The sequence below is a fragment of the Manis javanica genome, chromosome 17 (assembly GCF_040802235.1).
Source record: "Manis javanica isolate MJ-LG chromosome 17, MJ_LKY, whole genome shotgun sequence".
Lineage (NCBI taxonomy): Eukaryota > Metazoa > Chordata > Mammalia > Pholidota > Manidae > Manis > Manis javanica.
The window spans coordinates 9097759-9113747 of NC_133172.1; the positions used below are offsets into that span (position 1 = coordinate 9097759).

Below are 15989 nucleotides of genomic sequence, written 5' to 3' on the forward strand. Positions count from 1 at the left end.
GGAGCATATGGACAGAACATGCCTCCAGCCTTGAAATAAGGATGCGGGTGAGGGGCATTTGCAGGCATGGAGCTTTATTGAATGGACAGGGAAACTGAGTCCCAGGGAGGGGAAGGGCCAGAGATCACAGAGCAACTCAGAGGCAGAGCAAGGACCAGAAACAAAGGGAATGGTCTCCTTCCTGACCTCCGTGGGGGATTCAAATCAGATGGGAATCATGAGTAGAGAGTAGGGAGTGGGCCCTTTAAATTTAAGCTCCTCCTTCATTTAGAAGGGTCTTTGGGGAGTATAAAAGTGGGTGCAGTTCCTCTCTGCTCCAGAAAACCACCTGCTGCTCCTGCCTGCAAGCCTCCAGCCCGGCCTCTCTCCAGCCACCCACCACCCCTGCCTGGGTGCCATGCAGCTGCCAGCCTTCGACATGTGGAAGGACTACTTCAACCTGAGTCAGGTGGTGTTGTCACTGATCCAGACTCAGGGGCAAAGGTCAGAGGCCCAAGGGATGGGGGATCCAAGCCCTGAACTCCAGCTGGGGCAGGATCAGGAGCTGGGAGGGCTGGGTGGCAGTGGAGGCCCAGACCCCTTATGCAACTTCTGCAAGCACAATGGGGAGTCTCGCCACGTCTACTCCTCACACCAACTGAAGACACCAGAAGGTGTGGTGGTGTGTCCCATTCTGCGGCACTATGTGTGTCCCCTGTGTGGGGCCACCGGTGGCCAGGCCCACACACTCAAGTACTGCCCGCTCAATGGGGGCCAGCAGTCTCTCTACCGCCGCAGCGGGCGCAACTCGTCTGGCCGCAAGGTCAAGCACTGAAGACCGCGAGGTGCCCACCCCCTCGCACCCTACCCTGCTGTTCAGTCCCTACCAACTCCCTGGACCACCCTCTCCATCCCACCCAGTCTTTTGGAACCTGTGGCCACAGAACTCCATCCCTGCTGGATCTTGAAATAATGGAGGCTGCTGGGAGGCCAGACCAGCCCTGCCATGGGACTTCTCAGCCCCTGGGGTTCTGTCCTTGGGGAGACTGTGAATTCTTGGTGCAACAGGTCCCCTGCCCCTTGGACCACACACCCCATGGCTCTTCTGGACAACAGTTCATGAATCTTCAGTCTTTCTGAGGCCCTCTGGTGACACTAGCCCTGCCCTTTGCAACTTCTCAGAGCCTGGGTTCCCTTCCTTGTGGAATTCTTGGATCCTTGGACCTATTGGAACCCCCTGTGCTCTTGCAGGCCAGGCCTCAGAATTGTAGAGAGTGAACAAGGCATGGTGGTGTGTCCCACCACCAGAAACAAAGGGAATGGCCTCCTTCCTGACCTCCGTGGCTTCGACCCTCCAGCTCAAGAGCTTGAAGAAGGGATTCTGACTTAACCCCAGCTTTGTCTACCTTCTTCAGCCACCTGTGGACCCACGGTTTCATTGTGGACCACCCTGGATTTTTCCCTCCGTGCTGCCAGTGGCCCATCCATCAGGAGTTGGGGGAGGGAGGGGCTACACTGCAAGGGGCACCATGTCTTCGAAGGTTTATCTAGGAGTGGAGAGCCCTGGGGTGAGCTGACAGCCTTCCCCTCCCCTGGTTGCCTTCCCCATTGTTCATCCAGTTTCCCTGCGCACCTAACCCCAATCTCAAACCACCCATGGGTGTTTTCCCCCAGCGAGAGTGCCTTTCTCCACCATCTCCTACCCACCCCCAAATCACAATAGTTTGCTAAATGTTGGGTGTTTTTTTTCCCTCTCCTTTTCTCATCCTCCAATAGCTAAATCAGTGATGCTCCGACAAGAAGGGGGCTTTAGTGCCCGGATGGGAATGGCAACTGCCTAGATTTTATTTTAGCAGGGAAGAAAAAGAAGAGCCCCAGTCAGATTTTAAGTTGTTTGGTTTTTGTCTCAGGGCTGGGGCCCCGGGTGTTGAGTTTTGGTGAATAAAGAGTGTTTCTGGTTGTCTTTGAAACCGCTCTGTCTGTTTCTGTCTTCTCACCTGGCCTTGCCCTCTGAGCGAGTCTGGGAGAGGGAGTGGGGGATCCACAACTGTCCCCAAACTGGGAAACGGAGCAGGAAGGGGTCCTGGGTTCCTCCCATGACATGCCCTCCCATACATTCTCCGACACAGGCCACCTGTGGACTGGTCCCCAAGTCCCAGCCTCCACCTGGATCCCAGATTCCCTTTCCACAGCCTTCCTGGGGCTCTGTCCTGGGATACCCCCTCTGCCTTGCTAGACCACATGTCTGCCATGACCGACTTCATGGTAGTTCTTAAACTTTGGGCTCCAGACCCCATTGGAGAGGTCCCCCCAACTCCCACCTCACCTCCCCGGGGAAATGCACACGTGCATGTTGCATATGATACTAATTTTTTTATCCCACTGGCCCACAGGTATGTATTGAGCATGTATTTTGTGCCAGGCACTGTCCAGGCTTGGCTGGGACAGAGCTGAGTAAAGCAGACAAGACCCCCACCTTCAGGGGACTGGTTTTCTAGTTGGGAAGGGGTGCACTGAAGATCAATCAAACGACCCATATAATATATATACATATATATTAGGTTGGGTGGTGGTTAGCGCAATGAAGGAAGAGAAGGCGGGATAGCGGGATGGAGAGTGAAAGGAGAGGATTTTATAGGGGTGGTAAGGGAAGGCCTCTCTGTGGAGGGACATCTGAACAGAATCCAGGTGAAATGAGGCAAGCGGAGACTATCTGGGAAAGGGCATTCCAGACAGAGGAGACAGTGAGTTCAAAAGCCTGAATCTGGTGTGCCTGCAGAAGAAGCATGAGGCTGAGGGAGTAAGAGGTGAGATCAGAGGGGCAGAAGGGGTGGACAGAGAATTCAGACTCTTGCAGACCCCAGGAGAACTGGAACTTTATTGTGCATGCTCTGACTGCCCCACCGTGGACTCCTCTCACACACACACACTGCTCACATAGAGAACGGGAGACCCCAGTTCGGGACCTCTGCTCACAGGTCCTTTTCCAAAAATGCAGCGCTGCCCACAACACAGACCCCCACGTTAAGCCAAAAAATAGAGACGCATGTCTCCCCCAGAGTTGGGGGATGCCGGCACAGCAGGTTGAGGCCTGCACAGGGGCGCCCTAGAGGGAGGCCTGGACAGAGGGAGAGCTACAGCAGGCAGGAAACTGATGGCTCTAAGACGGGTGGCAAAGAAGAGTTTAATAGCTTAATAAAGCGAGCAACTCTGGCAGAGCATGGGCAGCAGTTATGGAAAGCACCCGGGGTGGTGTCCTCAGGGAATTACAGTGGGTGGGACCAGGAATTTAGACCTGGAAGGGAGGGCAGACGGCGCTGAGGTTGGTCTGTGGTGTGGACAGGAAGGGCTTGGGGACATCTAGGGCGAAGCATTCAGGAGGCTGCTGGTCACCCAGGTCTGGGGCTCAGAGGAGAGGGCTGGAGACAAACAATTAGTGGTCAAATGTTCGGGTTTTTGGTTTTTTAATGAATTAAGCCATGTGATTATCTCAGGGGAATGAAGTGCCAGGGTACCACGGAAGGAGTTGAAGGAGCAGTGTGCCCTGACCCGGCGCTTTCCCCTAGCCCTCCTGACCCCGGCTTTCTACCTGCAGCCTTCTCATGAGCTCCCGACCAGGTTTAGACCCAACTGCCAGCTCAGCCCAGACTGTTCCGGAGCCACAGCATCCTGGCTGCCTCCCCTGGCTGCCCAGGGGGAGGGAGACATCCGGGTGACAGTCAGGTCCCTGTTGGGGGTATAGGACCAGTTAGGACATAGTATGAGGTGCATGATGGATGTTTTGTTTTCTGTGTGTATGCAAACTTGGGACTTAGGGACCAGTCCACAGGTGGCTTGTGTCAGAGAATGTATGGGGGGGCATGTCATGGGAGGAACCCAGGACCCCTTCCTGCTCTGGGTCCCAGTTTGGGGGACACCAGTCACGGATTAGGGACCACCTTACTCCATTGTGATCTCATCTTAACTAATTACATCTCCAACGACCCTATTTTCAAATAAGATCAGATTCTGAAGCAGTGGGGGGTTAGGACTTCAATGTTACTTTTGTGTGTGGGGGTGGGGACAAAACTCAACCCATAGCACCCATTGAGCACCTAACTGACCCCATGCTCCTAACCAGGACCTGGGTCAGAGGGATTGTGCATCACCTGCATGTCCTCCTTTTCTCTCCCCAGCCTGACAGTCACAGCGCTCTGTACAGCCTGCCTCTCAAACGTCTTTCATTTCCAGTCTTACCACTGCTTGGTTCAGTCTCCTCGCTGCCCCCTTGTGTCTGCTCCCAGATCTCTCCCTTGACTCTGGCCAATAGTCTGGCCCCCTCCCATACAGCCTCTACACAACAGCAAGTGGGGATCTTTCTGAAGCACAAACTAGATTCTGTTCTTCCTTGCTTAGAACCCACGTAGGATTGCATTCGAGCTTCTTAGGCTTGCCCATTAGGCCCTGCATGGGTTGCCCCTCACTCCTGGACCCGGAGCCCTGACATGGTATGTGTGGGACGGCGTATATCATACATAAACCCAGCCCTGGTGAAAGTCAGCTTGTCACCCACTCTGCACCTGCACCCACTCAGACTAATGTGAGAAATGAGAGGAAAACTCATCTCACTTCAACTAATATCCAATAACCTCAAGTGACTGGTTCTATTTGCCTACATTTCCCTGGCCACTCACTCACTACTGCAAGCTTTCTCCTCTCTCTCCCCTAACCTCCAGCACAGCCCTCTCACCCTTGACCCTGATTCCTATTCTAATGACTGAGACAACAAAAGGAACCAGAAGAGAACATTCATATGTTCCTGCCACCACATCTCTGCCACCTGCTTGCCTCCCTGCCCTCCTCGTCCCACTGTTTACTGTGGCTGAATAGCCCATGCCCCTTAGACCACCCTCCACTTGTGCCCTGGGTCCCACCCACCATGCCTACTCAAGGTCATTGCTCCAGCAACGCTCTCCTCTCCTCTGAAGCATCCACCTCCCCTCTTCTGGATCATCCCTATTGGCGCACAATATACTGTTACATTTCCCATCTTAAATAAACCTCTCAGGATCCCATGCCCCCTTCCAGATACACCCATTGTGTGCTAGAAAGGATCATCTACACCTGCTTTCTCTAAACACTCTCTTGAACCCACCAATCATGCTAATGCCCCCACCACACCACCAAACTCGCTCATTTCAAGATTACTGATGACTTCCATATTGCTAGTTCCGGGAGGCTGTTCTCAGGTTCACTGGACTTGTCCTCGAGGCAGCATTTGGCGCTGTTGATCCTCTTGATTTGTGCACTTCACTTGGCCTCCAGGACAGTAGACAGCCCTGTTTCTCCTCTCAATTCGCCCAACTCCTCCTCCTTAGTCTCCTGCTGATCCCAGCCCTCCACACTGCAGTATGCCTGCCTTGCCCATGGACTTCTTTTCTGTCCACATTTGCTCCCTTGCTAACCTCTCCCAATCTTAGTGATCCATATGTCATGTTTACACTGATAACTCCTAAGTTTCTATTTCAAGACTGAACCCCTCCCCTAAAATCCAGACTCAAATATCAGACTGCCTACCTGATATTTGCACTTGGTTGACTGAAAAGTACCTCAAATTTGGGCAAACCTGAACTTCTAGATTCTCTTGCAGCCCTGCTCATCTTTGCATCTGATGCCCCCTTCCTTCCTGTTACTGAGGCCAAAGACACTGGATTCATGCTGGATTCCTCTCTTTCTCACTTCCTGTATGTGGTTCCACTTCATTTCACATCTGCGGCCACCATGGTGGGTGGAGTCACCACCTCTCTCCTGAACCACTGTAGTCCACACCACACCGGGCACCTAGCTTCCACCCTCACATCCCAGAGTCAGTTCCCTGGAGGAATTCTATTAAAACCAGAGTCAGATCATGTCCTTCCTCTGCTCAGGACCGTCCCACGGCTCTCACCTCGTGTACAGGACAGACCCTTTACAGTAACCCACAGGACTCTGCTCGATTTAACTCTGCACCCTCCTCTGGATCACAGCAGGCACAGTCCCGTCCCTGGGAGCACTTGATCCCTCACCTCCTTCTCATCTCTACTCAAATGTCAACTTCTCAGGGAAGCCTTACCTATTCACATTTTAAAATTACAGACATACAAACACCATACTCTCCAATCCCCTTTCCTACTTAGATTTTTTTCATAATATTTCTCACCTTCTCACTTATATATCTTATTTGTTTCTTCCAGCTAAAATGTGAGCTCCATGGGGGTATAGATTTTTATCTTTTGTATTCATAGCACCTAGAACCATGCAGGCACTAAAAAGTACTTGTTGAATAGATGAAGCACCGTTTGTTGAATGGCCTTGAGGACTACCGCCGGATGATAAACTAGAAATATCTTTAAATCGATTTGACTCCACCATCCTGCCTTCCAGCTCACCCAACCCATGTTGTAGATTCCTTCCTGCCGCCCGGCATTTGCTTAAAGTCATGCCTGAGCCAGGATTTACCTTCTTACTCGCTAAGAAGCTTCATTTATGATCTCTCTCCCCGCGCCACGACGTAAATGTGTGGACAAGCCCCCCGCCCACCCCAGGCAGGGTTGGAAGGTTGATGAGTTGCCATGGTTACTGCACTCGCCACGGGTGGACTGTCCCCAGGGTGCCCCGCCCCTACGGGTAATTGATGGTTAGCAGATCCCGCGCAGAGCCGTGTATGAAGGGATGGCACAACCCTATTTTCTTACGCACCACCCCCACCCACCCCCACCCCACCCACGCAGTTGTCATGGAAACGAAGCTCTGTCCTCCAGCGCCGCCTCCCTCCCCATTCTCGAAGAGAAAGAGACACATGCATAGATCAAGTGCTGGGTGGGGTGGAAGGCTGTCCGAAAGGCGGGGAGACCGCTGGGTCGCAGCGCTCTCTACATCACTTCTGCCACCTCCTCCAAGGACTGCTCAGGGACAGAGCCCCCGGTATCTTGGTTAGCGCGGAGGGAGAGGTACGCAGGCGTTCGACAGAGTTTTGCGCGTGCGCTGTGGTGGCATCAGGAGGCTATACGCCGCGCTAATGTTGTGCCTGCGCAGCTGCGGCCTGCTCTGGCGGCCGGTAGAAGGTAATTCTGCGCTTGCGCTGTGGGAGGGGCGTGAAACCCAAGTGGTAAGGGCTTTGGGGGCCGACTAGCGCTATACGCGCCTGCGCCTTGGCTCGCGGGGCGGCCGGGGGCGGGGCCCAGAGTGGGTAGAGAGAGGCGGGGGGGAGGAAAGAGGCCGCAGAAGCCCGAGCTTGACCGACGGGCAGGCGGGGTCTGCGGCGGCGCCGGTGAGTGACCTGCGGCCCGACTCGGTCCCCACCCTCCGCGACCCTCACTCTTCCTGGAGTCCCCCATAGCCTCCGTTATCCCCTCCTACTCCCAAACCCCTGTTATCCCCAGAGCTCCCCTTAATTCCTGGCAATCCTCAGAGCCCCCACAATCGCTGCAGACCCTAGTCGCTAATATTTTATAGTCCCAGCTCCTCCACTGTCCTAGGAGCCCCCCTACTCACTGTTATTCCTAGACATATTTTCTGAGGACCCCTTCTCATATGGTCTTACAGACATCCCATTGCCCCAGCACCCCTCAGAGCCCTTCAGATCCCCCCTTCTTGCTGCACCTCGCCTTCAATATCTCCTTATTCCCATCACTCCCAAGCTTCTTCGACCCCCGAGACACCCTCATTCATCTTCCATTTCGCATTCTCCTATGCCCCCATTCTCCTCTAACTCCTGCAGACACCCCCTCTTCTTTCGCTTTTCCTCATGCCCACCATCCCTCGAGACCCTCCCCCCATTTCCATTAACTCCACAGCTTGGCACTTTGCGCTGGGCGAGGCACAGAACTCGCGCTCAGCGGTGTCAGCTAGTATTAAGTACTCTGCTCCCTGCTGCCAGTGTTCCCTGTCCACCCTCCGACCCCACCCCTGGCCCCGGGGACTTAGGAGCCCGGTGTCTGGGCGGCCAGGGTGGGGCGGGCGGCGCGAGGACGCCTAGCCCCCGCCAGCGCCCTGCGCCCTGTGCCCGCAGCTCCGGCGCCCCCCATGCGCCTGGCGGCCCGCGGCCGGCGTCGGGGGGCGCCATGGCCTCGGCGGCGGCGGGCGAAGCGGAAGAGACCACCCGGCTGCGCAAGCCGCGCTTCTCGTTCGAGGAGAACCAGATTCTGATCCGCGAAGTGCGCGCCCACTACCCGCAGCTCTACGGCGCGCAGAGCCGTCGGGTGAGCGTAGCCGAGCGCCGGCGCGTGTGGGACGGCATCGCCGCCAAGATCAACGGGATCACCAGCTGGAAGCGCACTGGCCAGGAGGTGCAGAAGCGCTGGAACGACTTCAAGCGCCGCACCAAGGAAAAGCTGGCTCGCGTGCCGCACTCAACTCAGGGCGCGGGGCCTGCAGCAGAGGACGCCTTCTCTGCCGAGGAGGAGACAATTTTTGCCATCCTGGGGCCCGGTGTGGCGGGACCAGGAGCTGGTACAGGGGCCGAGCAGCCCTCCGCGGCTGCCTCCTCACAGCCACCCGCCCCAAGCACCTGCACCCAACGCTGTATGTTGTCAGAGGACCGCAGAGAAGACCGACGGGCAGGTGAGTTCCTTCACCATCACTTTAGCGAGAGCAGAGTCTGCTGCGTGCCCGACACTGTTCCAAGCCCCTTACGTGGCTTATCACATCCTCACCACAACTCTGCGAGGTGGATGCTGTTGTTATCCTCATTTCATGTCGGGGGAAGCTGAGGATCCGAAAAGTGAAATGCCTTGTCTCAAGTCTCCCAGCTTCAGAGTCAGGAAGGGAACGCAGACCTAGGAGGCCTGGTTCCAGTGTCCACACCCGGGATCATCAGCACAGGCAGGATCTCATTAAACAAGTGTAGGGTGGGGACTATGGAGGCAGACTGTCCAATGACAGCTTTGTCACCCAGCTGTCATTTTTGGGTTAAGTTACTGCAGGTCAGTTTCTGCATCTGTAAAGTAGGGATAAAAAAGTCACCACCGTAAAGGCTTGCTGGAGGATTAAATGAGTTAATATGTATAAATTGCTTAGTTCAGTGCCTCCTGAACGTCCATTGTTAGCTTTTGATATATTACCGATGCTGTGAGGTACAAATTGTTTCACCATTTTTTAAATCAAAGACTCCAAGAGGTTTGGTAACTTTCCCAAGGTCAGGCCATGAGTCGAGGGGGTGTGTGGAGAGCTGAGTACAAAGACTTCCCACTTAGCCTTGACTCTGGATTATTATTTCTTCTACAGCTATTTCCTGAGCACCTGCCCAGTGCTGAGACACCCTTAGCCCTGCCCTCTTGGGGATTGCAGTCCAGTCGGGGAAACAGATCTGTGCCTAGACAGTGATGACTCTTGAGTGGGCAGGGCTGGGCTGTAGGAGTCCAGAGGGGGCACCTGACCTGGCCTGGGAGGTCAGGAAGGGCTTCCTGGAGGAGGAGACATCAGATCTGAGATACAGAGTGAGGATGAAGAAGAGCCGGGAAAGTGTTCCTGGTAGAAGGAACAGCATGTACAGTAGCCTTGAGGCAAGAAAGTTTAGAAACTGAGAGAAGTTTCCAAATTTGGGGAGGAGGAAGGGGCAGAGTGAAGAGACTGAAGAAAGGAAATGTTTTGAGATGGGATCAAAGAGGTCGCAAAGGCAAGGCAATGCAGTGCCTTCTGGGCTGGGGTAAGGAGTCTGAATTCTATTCTAAATGCTATGGGGAGCCACTGAAGGTTTTGAGAAAGGAAGGGATATGGACATGATCAAACAAGGCAGTTCAGGATCCTGTGATTCAGAGAGGTTCATTCACCACCCCCAGGGTCACACAGGAAGTAAGTAGTAAGAGTTGGGCGTCAAATACAGGTTGTGTTCTATTCACAGTGCATGCACTTAACCACTAGGCTAGATTGCCTGGCAAATAACAACAATTAATATTGACTGAGAGTTCATAGGTTTGCCAGAATTAGATCACATGTGGTTTATAAGCAAAGGTCAGCACTTTGGACTTTATATGTAGGCATTTGGGAGGCATGGAAGTGTGTTGAGCAGGAGAGACAAACACTTGGGACCCTTGTTCTCAGTATGAATCAAATCCATTGTTTCTGTCTATGAAATGGCCCCATTGAACCAGAGCAGAGATGGCACTCTTTTTCAAAACTTGTGCAACCCCTTCATTCATTCATTCATTCACCCATTCATTCATTCATTCAATAAATATTTATTGAGCACCTTTTCTGAGTCAGGCACTGGGTTAAATGTTGGGGATACTGGGGAGAAAAGGCAGTTTCCCATATGGAGGTGACATTCTAGTTACGGGAGACAGACCACAAACAACTAATCCCCAAATAGATCAGGAACCACGAGGCAGTAAGAAGAAAAAATAAAAAACTAAGAGGAAAAATAAAGCATGTTAAGAAGATAGTGAATGATGAAAGTCGGTGGGGAGGACTGCTATAGACAGGGTTAGTCAGGGAGGGCTTCTTGACAGAAGTGAAATTTGAGCAGAGACCTGGATAGAGTTAGTGAAGTGGATATCTGGGGGAAAAGCACTCCAGCTGGAAAAAACAACATGTGCAAAGGCCCTGAAGCAGGAATGTGCTTAAAGCATCCTTGCTTAGAATCTCACACAGAGATTACCTACAGTGTAAAATCATGAAAGAGGTACTGTTCTGATTGAAGGACTTGTACAGGGACAGCTGGAGGTATTCTTGTTGACATTGGAGCCAGACACACACACACACACACACACACACACACACACATGGAGCCAGCCAGCCAGACACACACACACACACACTCTCTCTCTTTCTCTCTCTCTCTCTCTCTCTCTCTCTCTCTCTCTCTCTCTCTCTCTCTCTCTCTGTCTTACAGGCTGGGGAAACAGTCCCAAAGGTTGCAAAGAAATGATTTTAACTCTTATAGTGGCCCTTCCCCAACCTCTGTGAGTCCTGTGGGTGCAAAGACTGGGCCACTGTTTTTACTCAGAAGACTAGAAAAGTCCTATTGCTGAGTGATAGCAATTCCTACACCCCTTATGAGGGACACTCACTGCCCTTGGGCCCATGACCCTGCCCAAGACTGGTTAAAAGCATGGGAGCCTGCCTGGGTCCAAATCTCTCTTCTCCCATTCACCAGCTCTGTGACAACTCTTTGGGCTGCCAGTTACTAATTTGTAAAATGGGGTGGTAATGATAGCACCTACCCCAGAGAATGACTGAGAAGACTCGGTGAAATAACACAGGAGAGCTCAGCCACTTTGCCCAGAGTCAGGCCAAGAAAGTCCAGCAACTGTCAGCTCTACTTATCGTCTCCTGGCCCTCCCTGAGCTCCCCGATCTGGCCAGCCCTGGGAGGCTGGACCTCCCAGCATTCAGGGCTGGAGGTGACTGGCGGTTTTTGAGATTGAAGAACAGAGTGATCAGATTTGGCCTAAGAGCACGAGGCAGGCTGTTCTTAGAAGGAACATCTGAGCTGGCCAACAGGTGTTGCCAGGAGGTAGGTGACCCTGGTGGAGGGAATGGTATATGCACTAGCCCCGAGGCAAGGAAGAGGGACAGAAAGGTCCAAGAGCTGAGGCCTTGTATCCCTAGTGAAGGGCTTGAGTATCCCCTATGAGTGCTGGGGAACAGTGTGAGGGGTTGCTACAGAGACTTGGGATCTTGTACCCAATCAGTGCTGACTCTCTGGAAGCCACAGTGATGTTCTCATTAAAGAAGTTTTGGGCTAGATGTTGTTAAAGGTGCTGGGTAACTGGCAGTGAGCAAAACAAAATCCTGCCTGGTGAAGCTGACATCAGGAGAAGGAAACAGCGTGATTCCATGCCAGATGGAGATAAAGGATGCTGTAAAGGAAATCAGGTAGGGTTAGGAGGGAGAGAAGGAAGGGATAGGACCTCATTTAGATGGAGGGTCAAGGAAAGTCTTCCCAAGTTGGCCATGTTTGAAAAGAAGCTTGAGGAAGTGAGGGAGGAATCCAGGCAGATGTCTGGGGAAAGACCTTTCCAGGCCAAGGGAACAGCAAAGTGCAAAGGCCCTGAGGCAGGAGTGGGCCTAATGTGTTTGAGAACCAACAAGAAAGTGTGGCAAGAGCCAAGGGAAAAAGGGGAGGGGGTAGAAGCCAAGGTCAGGGAGGCAATGGGGGCAGGTGGTGAAGAGCCTTGGGGGCTTTGAAGATAGCTTTTTCTCTGAGTGGGATAAGAGCCACAGGAAGGTTCTGAGCAGAGAAAGACAACATCTAAGTTATATTTTTTAACACCTTTATTGAGAGAATTCCTGTCCCATTCAACCAACCTTGTGAAGTGTACAATTCATTGGCATTAGTACATTCACAGAGTTGTGCAGCCATCACCACAATTTTTAGAAAACACTTGCATTGCTCCAAAATGAAACCCCACATTTCTGAGCCATCACCCCCCAACTCATCCCCTATCTCCACCCAGCCCTATGCAGCCACTAATCTGCTTTCTGTCTGTGTAGATTTGCCTATTTCAGATATTTCATATAAATGGGTCATATGCTATGTGGTCCAAAGCTACTACTTTGTGAGTAGCTTCTTCCCGGTAGTATAACTGACATGTTATTTTGGTTGGACCTTGAGGCTCTGGTAGGGAACAGACTGTAAGGGGCAGGGGTGGAGGCTGGGGGCCCCACAAGGAAGCAACTGCAGTGGCCCAGGTTGGAGATGAGGGGGTTGGACCAGGCTGGGGATCATGGAGGTGGACAGAAGAGGTTAGATGTTGGGTTAGCCAATGGATCGCGTCTTGGGAAAGAGTGAAAGTTTTTGGCCTGAGCAGCTGGAAGGGTGGAGCCTCCATCAGTTGAGGTGGAGGTGGCTGAGGGGAGAGCTGGATGGGCTTGGGCTAGACCAGTAGCTCAGGGCAGCCAGGCGAGTCTGAGGCAGCATTAGATGAGAGAGGGGCTCTGACAGGTACACAGCTGGAGGGAGAGGTTCAGTCCAGCCTGGAGCCTCTGTATGCAGACAGCCTTCAAGTTCATGAGCATGAATAAGATTCCAGGTGAGAGGAGAGGAGGAAGCCCAGCAGGCATGGGCTTGAACTGGTACAGACCAGAGCTGAGATTGAAACCCTGCCATCCTGCTTGGCTAGAACCCCTACTTTCAACCAGCAGAAGTCCCACTACTCTTCCAGCCACCCCACCTCTTTCCCAGACCTCCCAGACCTCACAGACCGCAGGATCCAGCAATGTGGCCTGAGAGGTGTCTGTGGCAGAGTGTCCAGATGATTAAGGAGCCTTCTAGAACAATGGCTGTCCGGCTCAGCAGGGGACCTCCACAACCCTGTTTCACTAAGGCTGGCATCTTGGCCACCAGGTTGTTGTTAAATATATTGACTCCCTGCCCTGGGTACAAAGACTAACCTGTCATGGGGCTTCTGCTCCAAGTCATGGATTGCCTTAGGTTTTAAAAGGACGTCTCTGGAGCCAGGGTGGTGGGAGATAGAAAGGGAAAGCATTTCGGGTCACACACAACTTACCTACATCTGTCTGTCTCTCCACAGATACGCCAGCCCACAGCAAGGGGGGCTCCAGCAGCCCAGACCCCTGGGCTGGGCCCTCCTGCAGTCCCCAGGAAGGGGGCTGCCCACTACCCAAGGAGCGTGAGTCCCCGCCCCCTCCAGCCCTGCAGACGGTCCAGCTGCCCCGCCTAGCCTTGTCTCCGCCGCCCCCAGCCCCTCCACCGCCACCACCCCAGCCACCGCAACAGATCCAAGTGGCACCCTCGCCTCCCAGCCCCCCGCCCCCTCCACTGCCTCCGCCCACGCCCTCGGCCCCAGATCCCTCCCTGGACTTCCTGCGGGCCCAGCAGGAGACTGCCAATGCCATCCGGGAGCTGGCTGGCACCCTTCAGCAGGGACTGGCCAAACTGAGTGAGGCCCTCAGCGCTCTCCTGCCCCTTCTACCAGGAACCCCAGTGGACCGGCTGCCCCCGCCTCCGCCCCCACCCCTACCCCCGCCTCCACCCCCCAGACCTCTCCTGCCCCCACCTGTCCCCAAGGTGGAGATCACCCCAGAGCCTGTGTCTGTGGTGGCTACTGTCGTGGACGGGGCAGTGGTGGCAGCCAGGGGGGTGATCATCGCCCCTAGGAGTGAGGAGGGGGTCCCCCGGTTGCCTCCAGCCCCACTCCCTCCTCATGACTCACCCCCACATAAGAGAAGGAAAGGATTCCCTATGAGGAAGAGGCGGGGGCGATGGAAATCTCCGTGAAATCTGATGTTGGGTTCGCTAAGCTCCTGCCTGCACCTTCTCCCCCAGCTTAGACCGGTGGGGAGGACCATGCACCTTCCCCATCCCAGCTGCACCCTGGCCCCCTGCTGCAGGGACGTGAGCACCCCACTCCCTGTACTAGTTAGTGCCTGATTCTCAGGGGGCCTCATTGATGAGTCCCCCAGCCCTTCAGTACAGCGCTGTCTGCCTGGCTGCGTCCCTTAACCCTGACTTCTAAGCCATCAATTTTATGTTATTTATTGTTGCCCATTGTGGGTTGCGGAGGGAACTTCTGGGGTGTGTACATTGCCCCTTCCCTAACAACTCCTGGTCCTGACTTGAAGAGAGTTGGCCCACAGGGGCCTCCTCACCTCCCCAACCCAGACTTTGGAGGGGGTGGCAGTTGCAAGACAAATCAGAATATGGATGACAGAGAGGATACAGCAGTCTGTACCCTAGGGAGAGGGGGGTGGAGTTCTCATTGGGAGGCTTGGGTTGGGCCCTCTGCCTTCCCTTGCAGAGCTCAACCCCCTCCTTTCTCACCAGTGGTGACAAGATATCAATAAACTTATTTTTAATACAATTACTTGGAGCTCTGTCTGAGACAGGCCTGGGGTTCCAGCACCTACATCTGCCCCACCCCTCCATGGGCAGGTGACACCCCTTGAAGTTGGAGTTGATGGTTTTCCAGCCTTTTCTTTTTCCCCTTAAATCTATCAAGTCCTATGTTCAGTTCTTACTACTACTTACTCATCCTTTAGATACCAGCCTAGATGTCATCTCCTCCAGGATAACATCCAGATTCCCTCTCCCAGCCTTGGATGGGTCTGCTTCTTAGATTCTGTGTCCTGTGATTCCGAAATGAACATGTGCCTTCATCTGTTTAAGGCATGTTTCCTCCCTAGTTTCACAAGGGCAGGAGCTGGTTCGTTGTTTTTTTTTTTTCACTCCCAGACCTGCTGCAAAGCCTGATGGCAAAGTAGGTAATCACCCTGGACTCAGTCAGATCTGGCTCAAGCCCTGGTGCTGCCCTAGTCACCTGTGTGACTGTGGGCCTCTATTTTCCTCATCTGTAAAATGGGCTTAAAGATTTAGTTAGGAGTCTTTACTTTCTACAACTACATTTTCAGGTCCCAGCTCAAATTACCACCTCAGATAAGCCTTTCCTGATAACCCTCTCCCCCAGCAGTTATTTTAAAATGCATTAAGTAATAATTTCAGTATATTTAAATGAATGTCTGTCTCCATCACCAGGACAATCCTGATCAGGTCAAGGCCTGATCCTGTCTCAATCACTGCTGTGTTCTCAGCATAGCCCAGAATGGAAAAGGGGTTGAATCTTTGAATTAATGGGTAGTTTAAAAAACTTCTATTTTTGGTGCTCCTTTCCCGGGCCAGGTACTGTGCTAAGCCTCTCTATGCATGTTCACATTATCTCCTCAAGGTATCCAATGAAAAGCAGACCCTAGGCGTCGCCTATTTTTTCCTGAGAAGTTTAGGGACTTGCCCTAAACTTCTCAGGGCCAATCCCTGACGCCAGCCTTTGGCCAGAATTCTTGACTCTTACTAAGGCATGGCCCAAGGGTAATTTTAGGTGATACAATGGATGGCCTTTATAATGGTTCTAGATGTAGTTTTAACTTACTTCCTAAAAATATAGCTAAGACATACCCACGATTGTGCACATAAGACAGGCATACCTCATTTTATTACTCATCACTTTATTGTACTTCACAGACACTGCAGTTTTACAAATTAATGGTTTGTGGGAACCTAGCATCAAGTGAGTCTATCTGCAACATTTTTCCAAC

At 53.0% G+C, this 15989-nt stretch overlaps 2 protein-coding genes across 4 annotated transcripts; both read left to right on the top strand.

Moving 5' to 3' along the window:
- Positions 1-397: 397 nt before the first annotated feature.
- Positions 398-1436, top strand: NANOS2 (nanos C2HC-type zinc finger 2). The gene has a single exon (XM_017652070.2). It carries the CDS (start codon positions 398-400, stop codon positions 812-814), a length of 417 nt encoding a protein of 138 aa, XP_017507559.1. The 3' UTR covers positions 815-1436.
- A 5394-nt stretch (positions 1437-6830) lies between these two features.
- MYPOP (Myb related transcription factor, partner of profilin) lies at positions 6831-14773 on the top strand. Of its 3 annotated transcripts, none has more exons than XM_073225681.1 (3): positions 6831-7061; positions 8009-8559; positions 13472-14773. In XM_073225681.1, exons 2-3 carry the CDS (start codon positions 8061-8063, stop codon positions 14176-14178), a joined length of 1206 nt encoding a protein of 401 aa, XP_073081782.1. In that variant the 5' UTR covers positions 6831-7061; positions 8009-8060; the 3' UTR covers positions 14179-14773. The 3 variants fall into 3 exon arrangements, with proteins under 3 accessions (XP_073081782.1, XP_036861364.1, XP_036861363.1); XM_037005469.2 differs by lacking the exon at positions 6831-7061 and adding an exon at positions 7150-7267; XM_037005468.2 differs by lacking the exon at positions 6831-7061 and having other exon boundaries at positions 7185-8559.
- Positions 14774-15989: the final 1216 nt, after the last annotated feature.